Below are 14,421 nucleotides of genomic sequence, written 5' to 3' on the forward strand. Positions count from 1 at the left end.
GATATCGTCCTCTTTTGGAAGACCAAACAAAGTAGTTTCGCTTTCACAACGAAACACACAGTGCCTTCACGAGATGGTGGCGGCGGCAACAATACTACAGCAATAATAAAAGTTACGCCTTCTTTCTTTGTGTGAACATTTTGGCGGCGTTATGCAAATCTTCTCACATCGTGACGTAGACATGTGGGGGCGTGTTAGAAGGAGCCGTTTTAGGTAGGCGTGGTTGACTTAACTTTTATAAAGAATATCTCTTTGGATTTGAGACTTTAGTCTTTGCAACTTTACAGATCTTCTTTATGCACCAAGAGCTTGTAACACTCCAAAGAGAAAGGAAAACTTGAAATCGCATCATATGACCCCTTTAACCAAAAAAAGTTACGGACTGCAGCTTTAAGAAACATTGATGCATTTTGCGGGTTTCCTTGATGAATAGAAAGTTCAAAAGAAGAGCATTTATTTGAAATAGAAATCTTCTGAAACATTAAAATGTCTTTGTCACGTTTGATCAATTTAATACATCCTTGCTAAATGAAAGCATCAATTTTTTTTTAATGTACCGGTTCCAAACCTTTGAACAGTAGTCTGTGCACATACATAAATACATCAAACAGAAGTAGATTTATGCAGCACTCGTTTTGAGAACAATGCAACACTCAGACCTATTAAAAATGTTTAAATGTAGATATTAAATAACAGATTCTGTATTATTCTACCAACTTCAGTTTGCTTCTTTTTTGTTATAATAAGGTCAATAAGGTTATTAACTCTAATGATGCATATATTAGTATCATTAGTGTTAATAAAATCCTTATTAACACTAATGATACTAATATATGCTAACACAAACTAGAACTAGAAGGAAGACATATATATATATATATATATATATATATATATAAAATCATATAAAATATTTATACATACAATAATTGCCAGGGTGTTGCTGTGTCATTGCTATGGTGTTCTGGGTTGTTTGACATTCTGGTTTCTAGATATGATATAGGTCAATCCTTTAATGTAAGCTAATGAGTATTTTTTTCTCACTGTTTTATCATCAACCAGGTGCAAATTTCAAGTTAGAATGTTTAAAATCATAATAGCATATACTTCTCCTCAACACAAAGCATTTAGGGTATTACTCATGACTCATACAAGTGTAGGATAAGTTGCACGCTGATCTACTGTATATTATAATTATTAATCCTAGGTATGAGCAATAGTGATGCTTGTCTTAGCAAGCACCACTACTAAAACAGATGAAACAGCCCCCATTAGATTAAAGTTTAAGGATTTAACCAATTAGACTTTCAAAAAGAGCAAAACAGCGTTAAAATTGATCTTAAAAGCAAACAGGATTTTTTTTATTGTGTTTTGTTCATTATTGTTTTTTATTAGAAAGCCGATTAGATTAGTCAGCCAAGAGCAAATGGAACAAGAAGTTAACTGTTTAGTATCTCAGTCATGCATAATGTTCTGCTGCTGATAGGATTTCAAAAACACATTTTTTTTTAATTAGGACTAGTAGAAATTCAATGTCCTTTCCATGAGCATCATTGTGCATAAAATGAAGTTATTCTGCTATCTGCTGGCCTTACACAGAATAACACTTGACATTCTAGCTTGACTGCTTTTTATTTACAAGGTCCTTTTAACATCAGTAGAGGAAAGCAATTGATAAAATGAGTAACCTGTCCCTTGATTTGGATCACCAAAACCCAAGGTCTCACCAATGGTGCAGATGAGAGTGTATCTAACTGATGAACCTTCTCAGCCAGCATGAAGTCCAGCAGATTCCCTAATGACAGCACCCAGCTGAACGCCAGGAGCAAATCTCGGCTCCCCACCTCTTCTATGTGTCTGGGGGGCCAGGGCCCCACCACCCACGAGGCCCCATAGCCACAGTAACACAGAGCACTCCTGACAAACAGCAGCTGAATATCTGCAAGTACAACGCCGTGGGTCGTACAAACAATTATGTATTACACATGGACTGCAGTTATGGGCAGTGATCAATTTACCATAGTCTTGGATTCTAGAGTCCCGGCACGCACAATCCAGAGCAAAAGCTCTCTGCAAAAGCCTGCTTAGCAAACTCCATATATCCACTGCCTGAAAGCAAAACATGTTTTGAGCACACTAAGTAGGGTTTATCTAGCTAATGATGACTCTTCTATCAAATTATCCTAAATCAAATTAGAGAGGGAGAAGTGCTACCATGAAAGTACTAAGGTACCATGAACTTACCGCATCTTTTCTGTTGAATTTGGCTCTCCTGAATGCCTCAGCTGTTGGTATCGACTCGACGCTTAACACAGACAGTAACTTACAGAGAGAAGTAATAACTTCTTTCACTTTAACATTATTTTCGCGCGGCATTTTGCATGTAGTATGTTTACAACATTGATGGTCGTCAGGCAACAGACACTTCCTAGTTGAGTGACATTTACGCCGTTTTGATTAGTTGTTGCTTTTGGCGCGCTACATGATTGACGTCAATCCTGACCAATAGAAATTGTAGACAGCCCACCTCGATCCGTCATACTGCCTGAACTGGGTATTGGTATTACCATAGACTGTACTAATTATTTATTTTGTATATTTGATTTTTTATCTATTTTGTACATTTAATTTAATTGATCATGTATGTCCATTTTATTTTCCGCTCCATGATGCTGTTGTTTTATATTAAATATAAAGAAATTAATTCTCAAATCTCTCCTTCTAAATTCCGCAGTTCTATTGGAAAATATACTAACATGTAAATACCGACCAAACGCCTTGTTGCATAGTCATACAAATGCAAAGAAGAACAACATTTTCTCATATTTTGTTAATATGTAACGTTTATGATAACCAAGCAATGAAGTGAAAAATCAAAGTAAAAAAAATTGTAAAGAACTTTACTGCCCCCTACTGTTCACGACTCAACGCTCATCCCCTAAATAAAGACACATTTCGGTAACACTTTACAACAAGGTTTCATTTATTAACATAAGTTAGCATGAACTGACAATTAACAATTTGTTCATCTTAGTTCATTTTAATTTCAACATTCCATTAACATTAATCAATGCACTGTGAACTAAAACGAACATTTTTATTGACTAACATTAACAAAGGTTGGGCACAATAAATGCTGTAAAAATATATTGGTCATTCTTAGTCCATGTTAATGCATTAACTAATGTTAACAAATGATACCTTATTGTAAAGTGTTACCAGAAATTCAAAGCAATGGTAATAATAACAGATGATAACAACATAAATTGAGCAGAGGACAAAATAGTTTATTTTTTCTTGTGAGAAACAGTAAACAAAAACATGTAGAGGGGTCAAAAACATGCTCAAAATCGTAACTATAAAATTGAAATCACACTTATAAAATTTTTAACAGGAAAGTCAGACAACGTTTTTATTACAATATTAGTTATGGTGTCTTTATTTGGCCACAGTACACTTATGTTACTCTATGGAGACATGCTACAAAGTGTTAAATTGCTCTCATTGTGCAACTTGCTTTAAGTACCACATACAATATAATATGTTAACAATACACTTAGTGATGGAACTGTATGACAACAGAATAACTGCAAATAGATTAGGAATTTGCTTATGTCCAAACAAATTTATTACAAAAAGTATGCTATTTAGAATTTGAATCTTGCAATTATTAATGAACTTCAAATACAGAGAATTTTTAAAGTAGCCTCCTAACAGAGACATACTAAAGCATAGCACCACCAAACAAAACAGTTAAAGCCTATGTCACACACTTGATCAATAATTCCAGTTTTGTAGTTGCTGTCACTGGCTTGCATTTACTGTTACAATCTAACAAGTTATTGAACTCCCTGAAAAGTTTTGTCATTAACTTTCTTAACTTTTATTATGTCCTTCATGTGGTAACATGGAAATTAACTGGTTATTCAAGTCAAAGATCTTATTTCACTGAATCAAGTTGTTAAATTATTAATTATTATAGGTGTACATATTAATTCTTCAAAATAATTTTTAAGCATAAGTTAGATTAAGTAGAAATAGTTCTTTAAGGTAACAATGGCATCATTGTTCAATTTTGTTTTACAGTGTAAGTAATGAGTACCATCCAATCTGTCCTTCTGCACGACCCATACATTGTGATTGTATATTTCCGCTTGTGCTAAGGCTAACAAAACGCATCAAGTGTGTGCTTTTCAAATCTATTCAAATAGTGTTAAAGCTCAAGAAAATGGATTTAGGTTTTTAGCTTATTCCATATAAACACACCTAAAAAAATGCAAATATTGCACAGACTTCTAATAGTTAAAATGCTGGTGTTTAAACAATAAAAATGCACCAACTTTAGAATATTTAAAGGAATTGCATTAACTCTCCCCTTCACCTTCCTCTTCTTCTTGTTTGATAACGGGGTTTCCTAAAAATGAAAATTATGAGGAATCATCAAGGGTCATTTTTGCAACCATGGTCTGTATGGTCTACATGTTTAACTAATTGTTTAATTATTGGACAAATATGCTGCTTACCATCTAGCTTTTTAAGCTTGGGAAGCCTCTTAGTAGCTTCCTCTATCCAGTTGCCATCTGCAGAATACTTCTCTTCTAATGGATTCCCCACAAAGACGAGGTCTACCAATGATGGAAGATCTGCCAGCTTCTGAAACTCCCCTAAAGGAACAAACAGCCTCATAAAATGCTCATCATTGACATACCTTGGCTAAGCTGCTATTGGACTCTCAGTAATCTATCTTCCATGCTCACCCCACTCCTTGACCAAGTTGTTAGACATGTACAAGACTTTGAGTTTCTTCATGACATGAATTCCCTTCAGTTTTTCTATGAGGTTATAAGAGATCCACAGCTCCTCCAGAGTATCACCTACTGCCTCCTGTCGGGGACAGAAGAGGACGAGTTAGAGAGAAGAGGAGTCCACTTCTTAACCTTATCCTTAATGTTTGGTTACTTTACTTACAAGTCCATTAAGGTTTTTGATGTTATTCCGCCCCAAGGACAATATCTTAAGGTTCTCTAGGAGAAATATGTAAATAAACTGCTCAGTAATCATGACAAATGCACTTGACGGGTGTACTTACTTAGACCATTCAAGTTGGCAATTTTTTCAATACAGTTTGTAGATAAGGATAATCTCCTAGGCAGAACAGAACATACAATGAAGATATATTAGAGAGTTATTATATCTGACACACATTGATGTTGGTTTATAAGAAAATACACTAAAAATTATGTGTATTTGTATATTTCGACTCACTCGCAGTTGACAAGATTTGAGAGAGATGCATCCATTTTTTCAATGGGAGGGATCTGACCATAAAGCTTCACTGCTGTGGCCTCGTTCGCTTTTTCACCTGATTTCTCCTCCTTCAAACAACCAAGCGAAATCAATTAAGATAATTTGACTGACACAGAGCAGAGCTTACATATTTACTGTGAATATTTAATGGATTAAAACTTGGAAAAGCTAATCTACAAACTAAATTAGCAAAACATGTTTTACCCATTTCACCAGGGCCTCTTTAATAGTTGTTGCTTTTGCCTGAAAACACACATAATAAACTCGTGATGACTCACAGCAAGGTAAGATTATGTTTGTTGCAAAAAATATAGTTAAAGAGCCTAATAAATTATAATAAAATGTATTTTTCTCTGTATCTCTACGAATATGCTACTGTGTGTTATTAAAATCCAGCTCACTAATACAGATGCTAAGCTGGCTATACTCTCCACATTATGTTGACATCTTCTGTAGCCCGTTTAATACCTAATAAACCAAAACCTCTGCACATTTAAAACCTAACCTGCTAATAAGCTAGCAAGGTGGCTAACGTAAATGTTTATCTGCGCAAACTGCCTGACTCAAGCGATGAACACTGATGCAGCTTGTTTTTCCAGCCAGCGTGATGTTGTCGTTTTATTATAATAACAAACTCTTTATTTCCTAATTTAGAACAATGCATTTTGCCCTCAGTAACCTCACATAATAATGTGTATTAAAAGCAGAAGCAGGATGGGAACTCACCATGTTGTTCTTCACGGTTGCTATGGAACTGCCCCGACGCAAAGCGCGTGCGAGAAGTGATGCTTCCGACTAGCACGAGCCACGTATCCGCGTGACAAACACATATACATATAATAGACTATAAAAACAACAGAAACATCACGCTGGTCGCCTTGCCATACTTCTTCTTCTTCTTTGGAATTTTTGGCGTATTCCGCACCATAGGCACCACAAAAAAGCACATTTACCTGGAATATGTTTACCTATGTTGTATAGTGATGCATTTAGTCCTGTGTGCCCAAATTGTAATCTATTTGAAATCATCTCATCTTTCCTACATCTTCCAAAATGTAGAAAATAATTCGCCTTGCCATACGGGAAAAGAAAATGGGAAAATGCCAGGAGAACCGTGAGAGCGACCGAGGATAAAGAAACATAAATAATCAATCAACCAATTACTTCATTTAATGTTGTTAATATTTTTGAGAATATATTATTATTATTATTATATAATTTTTTGTTTTTATATTCACAATATTTTAAACAGCATGCTATTTCTTGATCTATTCTCTTACTCTCTGTGGACACCTAAATAATATGACAAGGTTAACACGGTTATATATATATACGTATGTATGTATAAAGGTCTTTATATTTGATACAAAAGTCATTCCGTATTATTTGGCTCTAGATTTAAACCTCCATTTTAATACTTGGAAAATACTGTAGGCAAAACCCAGTGGGAGGTTCATGATGTGATTCCACAGTCAGACCACTGGGTGGGAGTGATGCAACAATGATTACAGTCATACTGCCCTCGATTTAGTGTGTGTGTGAGAGAGAGAGAGAGAGAGAGATTACTTTTGACATTTATCTCATAACTATGAATTTTTATCTCATAATTGCTACTTTTTATCTCATAATTATGACTTTGTATGTCATACAGTAATGATGGGTTTCAAAGCATGAATGTTTTTTTTCTTATGTGGTAGAAATGGGCTTCTTCAGACCAAATGAGGTCTTATAACACTGGCCTGACAGGCTCTAAAACTTTAACTCATTGTTTCCTTTTATATGTTAAAATTATAGTATTTTGCATCAATAAGTAAACTTATACAATTGCTTAGATGATCACAAAACAAGTCAAGCGTTATTAAAAATCAAATACTGAGAGCAAAATACAAAGTATCTAAATGGAAATATGCATGTGTGTAAAAGTATAAAAATGCTACAAAAATGCTATATAAACAGTAAAAATACTGTAAACAGGAATTCAGTGTCTAGTACAATATATGTTCAGAATGGAAACACTGAACATAAGATTTTCCGAGCCTTATGTTGGACTGGACGTTTATTAGAAATGTAATATGTATTAATCTGTACAACCCCGAGAGTGTCTTACATTTGCATAATAGTGGGCTTTTTTATTATTATTTTTTTTTTTTTATACAATCCCACACGATCGGTCGCTTTAAATTGCTTTATCTGCGGTCTCATTAGTGAAATGACTGTTTGTCACATTTGTACGGAGAAAATCAGTCGCATTACGATGGCAAAACCATGAATAATGAGATCCAAGAAACTGCAATCGGTGCCGAGGAGCACTTGTATCTTGGTGATCTGACACACGCATGCGCAGTGCAGCCCAGCGACAGCCGAGCAGCCTCCTCAAGAGCCCAGCAGCGAGAATTCAGACAGCAGCAGCCAGTCTCCCCAGTTCCTGTTTCCGCCACGACTCGCGAAGCATCCCTTTCGTTAAAACATACGCGCTGTGGAGATACTAGTACGCCAGTGCCAAATCAAGGTAAGTGTGTCGCCGTTACACACCGACCGCATTATGTTAAGGAAAACGACGTTTTTCTCGCCGGCGAGTTCGCTCCATCCCGGCCTGTTGCTAGCTGCCTCGACTGCTGAACGGCAAAAATAACGGTCAGCTTTGCATCTCGAGCGCATTGTGTTTTCGCGCCGTGATCTCTGCTCAGACAGTCATTCTGTGGATATCACGATCACTGCACGCTGTATAATGTGCTTATGTACTAAAAAGAGATTGCGAATGAGAATAGCAGTGCCAAATATAGGAAGCCTAACGTACTTCCAGCGAATCCACAACATATATCGCAAACGACTCTGTTAACAAATACGCCAGACGAGATTATTAATAAATGGTTTGTATCAGGACTGTTGAAGTGGTGCGGCGTAAATGCCCGGAATGTTAGTCAGACATTGAGCAGGAATCACGGCAGCAGTAGCGTGTCCATGTTTATGTGGGGAGAAAGGCAAGTTAACATGAAGCCGCTGCAGAAATCAAATAGAGTGTTTCTTTTAGACCCTTGTGAAGAAGGCAGTGTTACTGAACACTGCGAAGTGATGTTTATTAAAGAAATAGTTCACCCAAAGTAAAATTCAGTTAACTTCATGTTGTTGTTTTAAACCTGTATGACTGTATTATTTTCCTGTGGAACACAAAAGCCGAAATTTTCGAAGAATGTAGTTTCCATCAAATGACAGTGAATGGGGATTTAAAATGTCAAGCCTGTGAACTGTAATAAATGTGTCATAAAAGTAATCCGCACATCTCGAAGGCTGTTATTCTCAAAGTGTTTTGGAGCCAGAAGATGGCAATTTTGTGAGGAACAAAATGCAGAGTTGTTATAAAATCTTGACATCTGCCTTAGCTTAGAGGGAAGTCGTGGCCTAATGGTTAGAGAGTTGGACTCATAACCCAAAGGTTGTGGGTTCGAGTCTCGTACCGGCAGGGATTGTAGGTGGGGGGAGTGAATGTAGTCACTATACTTGGCCACATGTCACGTCACTTTCTTTCCATGGGAGAGTGTTCATGAGAGAAGAAATTATTTGTAAATAAATGATTTGTTAGAGGTGTATCTTTTCAATGAATCGGTTGATCCAAACATAACCAATCTGTTACTCTTAAAAAGCACTTGTATGACTTGAGAATACTTGGAAAATAGTGCAAGAAATCAAGTAGACTATTTTTAAGATCATTTTATGGTGCTTTTGCGTCCCGTTTTAGTTTTTGTAATTACATGTTAATAAGCATCTGGCAGATTCCTCAATTTCTCTTTCTGGTTTGGAACAATGTGAAGGTGAGTAAATAATAACAGCATTTTAATTTTGGGGTGAAGTATCCCTTTAAAAATGATGTAAGCAATAAAGCCTGTTATTGCAGCAATACAAGCTATTATTATGATGATGACTGTTTTTCTTAACACAGTTCCCACAAGTCTTTTCGCTATTCTTCTATCTGTCAAAGTTTATGTTTCTCAACTGCACTGGGATCAGTTTGATTTCTCATTAGCTAAAGGGAGCTGCCTACCTAGAAGCCATATATGTGGAAATCATATGGCAAAGGGATTATTTGTCTCTGCCAGTGCTTTCCCTTACTTAATCCACTCCTATCACACTCATTAGACACACTTCAGGATGGGCACCATTAATTATCTTCGTATAACAATTTGGCTTCACACTTTCAAGGCTACTTTGTGGTTTTATCTCCCGTCATGTCGTCTGCTGTTTTAATCGATGCACTGAAAACATTTGCCTCACTTAAGAGCCTTGTAAAATCAATGTCTTCTACAGATGTTCGGCCATAATGCCCAGTCCCTCCCTGCTCTTCCAAGCGTACACCGATAACGAGCTTTCATATTCAAATGTGTTATTACATCTACTTGGACTTGTGTGCATTCTCTCAACATTCATCTTTAATAGTGCTTTTTGCATTGAATCAGCTTATCTCGCTTGACTTGGAATTAATGATATAATTAAATCTGCCGTGATAACTGATACCTCCACAAGCTTAGGTTTCTGGATAGAGATGATGAGATGTTGTTCCTCGAAAGTCAGATGGTAATCGTCCAAAAATTAAACTCTTTTCTGAATCTGTCATGTATCAGTTGATTTGCATTGCATTTGGCCTTAGAGCAGCAAAGAATACAACAATATGAACATTTTATTTTGTACACCTATGTAAATACTGTATATTATGCCAGACTAGCACTTTCCCATTGTACACTGGAAAATATGTTTGTCAGGTAACTGGAAAAGTGGTTAACAAATATTGCCTGAATCAGCCTGACTATATTAGATTAGACCAACAAGATTCATTCTCATGGGTCAGGTAGAAGTCACTCCTTCACATTTCACTTTTTACAGTGTAGTCAGACAAACTGAAAGAATGAATTCGACACTCCTCTGCTATGTTTACTTGCCAGGGTCCTTAGAGCTGTCTTAGCCAATGGCAGTCCTGTGACTTCCCTAAGGGGCGGTTCATTTAGCTAGAGGCCTTTTTCAGGGAATTACTCTAAAATCCACAAAGAAAGTTTTAAACATGTTTTGTCAGGCGATCGAAAATGTACTTCATGTGGTACATATGAATTAATCTAATACAACAGAATCAACTGCATTATGTAACCTAATATAAAGGTCTGCACTAAGTTACACCAACTTAAGTTATTTTTAAGGGTTAGATCAGGTACAAAAAGCTAAGGTAGCAATTATATTCTTCCTTTTTCAGTGCAGTATCAAATTTCATGCTGATCTCTGAATAGAGACCAGTTTTAAAGAGAGCAGTGAATACATCTGCTCACATTTTCATATTTAGACAAAGGAAATTGGCTATTATAAAGTTCATATGTCAGTCCCTCCAGGATTCTGCGATTGGTGAATTTATCGCAAAATCAAGCAAACTCCGCAATTTTCGCAAGAGCTCGCAAATTTTTGTAATTGCTGCATATTTCCTGCAGATTTTGGGCTTAGATGCGTCCCGTGACGTCATCACAACGTGCCTTCAGTCAAAGAAAGGTTGTTTCTCAGTTCCAAAAATGGAATGAACAGCCTTGCGTTCTCATCATGACTGATTTACAAGAGCTACATTGGACAAACGAACCGAAAGCGGAATGAACCCGCTCTACTCGTTTGGGCTATGCTTCGCAGAACGTTTATCTGCTCGGGCCGGCCACCGGAGCCGCGGGCTGATCTCGATCACGCGACACCGTTATACATAGCGCTGGGAGATACAGTGAAGAAAGTAGTCGAATTCGCCGCAGAATCAATAACATCTCTGTGAAATCTTGTGAGAAGCATTCAAATTCGGCGCAGAATTCTGTTAAAGTTACAGATATCAGAACAAACGCTACTGATGTGGAAACCAGGAAAAACACAACAAACACAAATCACCACCATTCACCATGGATTTAACGTAATAAAACTACAGGAACAACTTGTGGCAGAAATGATCTAATGTTTTCGAGTGTTTTTAAATGCTTCAGACAACTTTTCCCAGCACTTCAAAGCTTTAAGTATTACCGAATTTGAAAGTTATTTTTAATGTGATGATGACATTATTTGTTCATCCTTCATAGGTTGCCCCCATTTATAAAACTAAAAGTTTCATAATGTAGGAAATCAAACATTTATTTCAAAATAAAAAAAGAAATAAAATTACCACTAGTAGATGGCTGCAAAGAAGTACAGGCTTATTAGCTATTTCCACTCCCTAATATATATATATTTTTTGTATTTATTAAATTATACTTAGACATTATGAATGACAGTAATAAAAGTTAATTCTATCTGCATCTCAACTACCCAGACAGCACAAGTACATCTGTAAGACGTCTGCTAAAGATCTGGGAAACATCTGCTGTGTGATCTGATAAACGTCTCAGAAGCAGTTTTACATGCATTCTAATAAATGTCTATTTGACATCTTACAGGAAATGTCTGAGAGACATTGCATATGAGCAAACACTCTAAAAAATACATCTTGCATATGTAAATACAGACATCAAATAGACATCTCCGAGATGTACATGTGTGAATGGGGTGAGTGCTTTACTGTCAGGTGCTGGTGCCACCTTCTGTAGAACTTAATGGCACTGGTGCTGGTGTCCTCAAATGTTAGTCTGGAGCCCTGCAATGGTTCTCGAAGTCAGAAAAGTCATAACAATGTTAGAAGAATTTTGTCTGTGGTATATTTTCACTGCAAAACAATAAGAAATGCCGCAAATATCACCGCAAATTTTGAGAAAAGCCACAGCAAAATCAGTCATTTTAGGCCGCAAAAATCTGAAAAAAGTTCTGCGAAATCCTGGAGGGACTGTTCAATGGTCGTATTCTGGTGGAAGCTATATGTGACCCTGGACCACAAAACCAGTCATAAGGGTCAATTTTTTGAATAAAATAAGCTGAATAGTATTTAGCTGAATAAATAAGCTTTCCATTGATGTATGGTTTGTTAGAATAGGACAATATTTGGGCGAGATACAACTATTTGAAAATCTGGAATCTGAGGGTACAAATCAAACATTTATTTCAAAATAAAAAAAGAAATAAAATTACCACTAGTAGATGGCTGCAAAGAAGTACAGGCTTATTAGCTATTTCCACTCCCTAATATATATATATTTTTTGTATTTATTAAATTATACTTAGACATTATGAATGACAGTAATAAAAGTTAATTCTATCTGCATCTCAACTACCCAGACAGCACAAGTACATCTGTAAGACGTCTGCTAAAGATCTGGGAAACATCTGCTGTGTAGTCTCAGAAGCAGTTTTACATGCATTCTAATAAATGTCTATTTGACATCTGACTGGAAACGTCTTAGAGACGTATTGCAGATGAGCAAACACTCTAAAAAATACATCTTGCATATGTAAATACAGACATCAAATAGACATCTCCGAGATGTACATGTGTGAATGGGGTGAGTGCTTTACTGTCAGGTGCTGGTGCCACCTTCTGTAGAACTTAATGGCACTGGTGCTGGTGTCCTCAAATGTTAGTCTGGAGCCCTGCAATGGTTCTCGAAGTCAGAAAAGTCATAACAATGTTAGAAGAATTTTGTCTGTGGTATATTTTCACTGCAAAACAATAAGAAATGCCGCAAATATCACCGCAAATTTTGAGAAAAGCCACAGCAAAGTCAGTCATTTTAGGCCGCAAAAATCAGAAAAAAGTCCCGCGAAATCCTGGAGGGACTGATATGTCAGGGTGTGATGTGACCTTATCTTGCTCAAGTTAACTGTACGTGAAGTTTATCTTTACTCCAGTATTTTATTAGCATTTACATCGATGTGCGTTTTTTTCTCCGTTCTGTTCGGTCAATCACACAAATAAATATGCATTAATTTGTCATAGGCCCCCTGGAGTCTCATGCAGTTTCTGCTCCAGGTTTTGCACTGATTGACTCTGCTCACACAATTATGGTTGCTTGAAAACATAATATGTGGTTATGGGATTTCCATAGATTCACGTGCCCACGTGATCCAATGCTACCTTTGCACATAAAGGTTTTGTTTTGTGTTATTTAAATTAATGACACTGATGTGGTGACTACACATGTTGCCATAGTCACATGATCATGTAACAGCACACTTTGCCTAGCGGAAATCCATTGTATGAATGTCTGTCTTGTCACATTTGTCATATTTGAGTAATGAACTGAGAAATCTAATAATGCCCTTGATAGATAATTGTGAATTATGAAGAAGAATTATTAATCCAGGAAAAGACGTTCTGGTTTATGCTCGTTTTATTGAGATTGAATGGAGGAGTAATAGAGTGCAGGGCTTTGCTACTTTCTTAAAGGGGTGGTTCACTGTTTTTTTTGTAGGTTTGATTGTGTTTATGGGGTGCAGTCTAACATGTGTTAATGCTTCGGTTAAAAAAAAACGCATTATTTTTCACATAATTTAACTTTATTCCACACCGCTCTGTCCCTTCTCTGAAAAAGGCGCTGATTATTTCCTGCTTTTATGAAGCCCCGCCCTCAGAAATAGGCGATGGGCTCTGATTGGTTAGCTAGCCCAGTGTGTTGTGATTGGCTAAACCGCCTCTAGTGCGCGTCTAATCGTCCCGCCCCTCACCTCAGCGGCATGTGCTCCAGTTGTATTGTAAACAATGGCGTCATTAATATCGCTTATCAGTTTGAGCCGATTGAGAAGCAGAGGATATTATTGAAGAGGATCGTGCAGAACCTGTGCAAGCACGGCTTTTAATGGTAGGCCTATGTTTTTTGTTTGCTGTTGTCTCATACCTTTAGATATGCTGTTATTTGTAAATGCTACTGCTTATGTTAGCTTTTAATATACGGTTTTTGTATATTTAGTATATACCTCTAGTTTTCTCTTCCTCTCTAAAGCAGCACAGCATGGCCTCGCCCCTTTTGCTGCCTTTTCCCGAGGGTGGGGTTTATCTGGGTTTGTTACATCACGAACCCGGGAAGTAATTTGTTGTAGTCCCTACCAGCCGTTTTTTTTTAAAAAGCCGAATTTTAAAAGATGATATCTCCGTTTGCATTGAACTTTCAGCTTCGTAACTTTGCAGATATTGTTTATGGTCAATCAGCAACATTACACTCTAACTAGTGTTGTCACGGTACCAAA

The 14,421-nt window shown here is 36.7% G+C and overlaps 3 protein-coding genes across 5 annotated transcripts in view; 1 reads left to right on the forward strand and 2 right to left on the reverse strand.

Moving 5' to 3' along the window:
* Positions 1-2,444, reverse strand: part of LOC107674045 (uncharacterized protein C14orf80 homolog) — an 11,908-nt gene extending 9,464 nt beyond the window's left edge. For 2 of the 3 annotated variants that reach the window (XM_016467908.1, XM_016467905.1), the window contains exons 1-3: positions 2,245-2,444; positions 2,019-2,109; positions 1,728-1,939 (exon numbers count right to left, since the gene is read on the reverse strand). In XM_016467908.1, the coding sequence (XP_016323394.1) occupies positions 1,728-1,939; positions 2,019-2,109; positions 2,245-2,376 (435 nt within the window). In that variant the 5' untranslated portion in view covers positions 2,377-2,444. The remainder of the gene's footprint in view (positions 1-1,727; positions 1,940-2,018; positions 2,110-2,244) is intronic. The other variant, XM_016467907.1, reaches the window with a different exon arrangement.
* Positions 2,445-3,285: 841 nt separating this feature from the next.
* On the reverse strand, positions 3,286-6,210 carry dnal1 (dynein, axonemal, light chain 1). The gene is made up of 8 exons (XM_016467903.1): positions 6,034-6,210; positions 5,512-5,550; positions 5,266-5,375; positions 5,090-5,145; positions 4,969-5,024; positions 4,758-4,884; positions 4,524-4,664; positions 3,286-4,414 (listed from the first exon to the last, which is right to left on the reverse strand). The coding sequence occupies exons 1-8, from the start codon at positions 6,034-6,036 to the stop codon at positions 4,365-4,367; spliced, it is 582 nt and encodes a 193-aa protein (XP_016323389.1). The 5' UTR covers positions 6,037-6,210; the 3' UTR covers positions 3,286-4,364.
* Positions 6,211-7,709: 1,499 nt separating this feature from the next.
* fut8a (fucosyltransferase 8a (alpha (1,6) fucosyltransferase)) overlaps positions 7,710-14,421 on the forward strand; it is a 115,724-nt gene continuing 109,012 nt past the window's right edge. Inside the window, exon 1 of the mRNA XM_016467999.1 lies at positions 7,710-7,816. The gene's annotated coding sequence lies outside the window, so the exon portion shown is untranslated. The remainder of the gene's footprint in view (positions 7,817-14,421) is intronic.

This window comes from Sinocyclocheilus anshuiensis, unplaced genomic scaffold (genome assembly GCF_001515605.1).
Source record: "Sinocyclocheilus anshuiensis isolate Anshui unplaced genomic scaffold, SAMN03320099.WGS_v1.1 scaffold544, whole genome shotgun sequence".
In the NCBI taxonomy this organism is placed as follows: domain Eukaryota; kingdom Metazoa; phylum Chordata; class Actinopteri; order Cypriniformes; family Cyprinidae; genus Sinocyclocheilus; species Sinocyclocheilus anshuiensis.

Excerpts from the sequence above, each read along its gene's own strand:
- dnal1 (XM_016467903.1), bottom strand. Across the intron at positions 4,665-4,757 it reads CAACTTGGTCAAGGAGTGGG|GGGAGTTTCAGAAGCTGGCA; the intron begins GTGAGCATGGAA and ends TTGTTCCTTTAG. Across the intron at positions 4,415-4,523 it reads CAAGCTTAAAAAGCTAGATG|GAAACCCCGTTATCAAACAA; the intron begins GTAAGCAGCATA and ends TTTCATTTTTAG.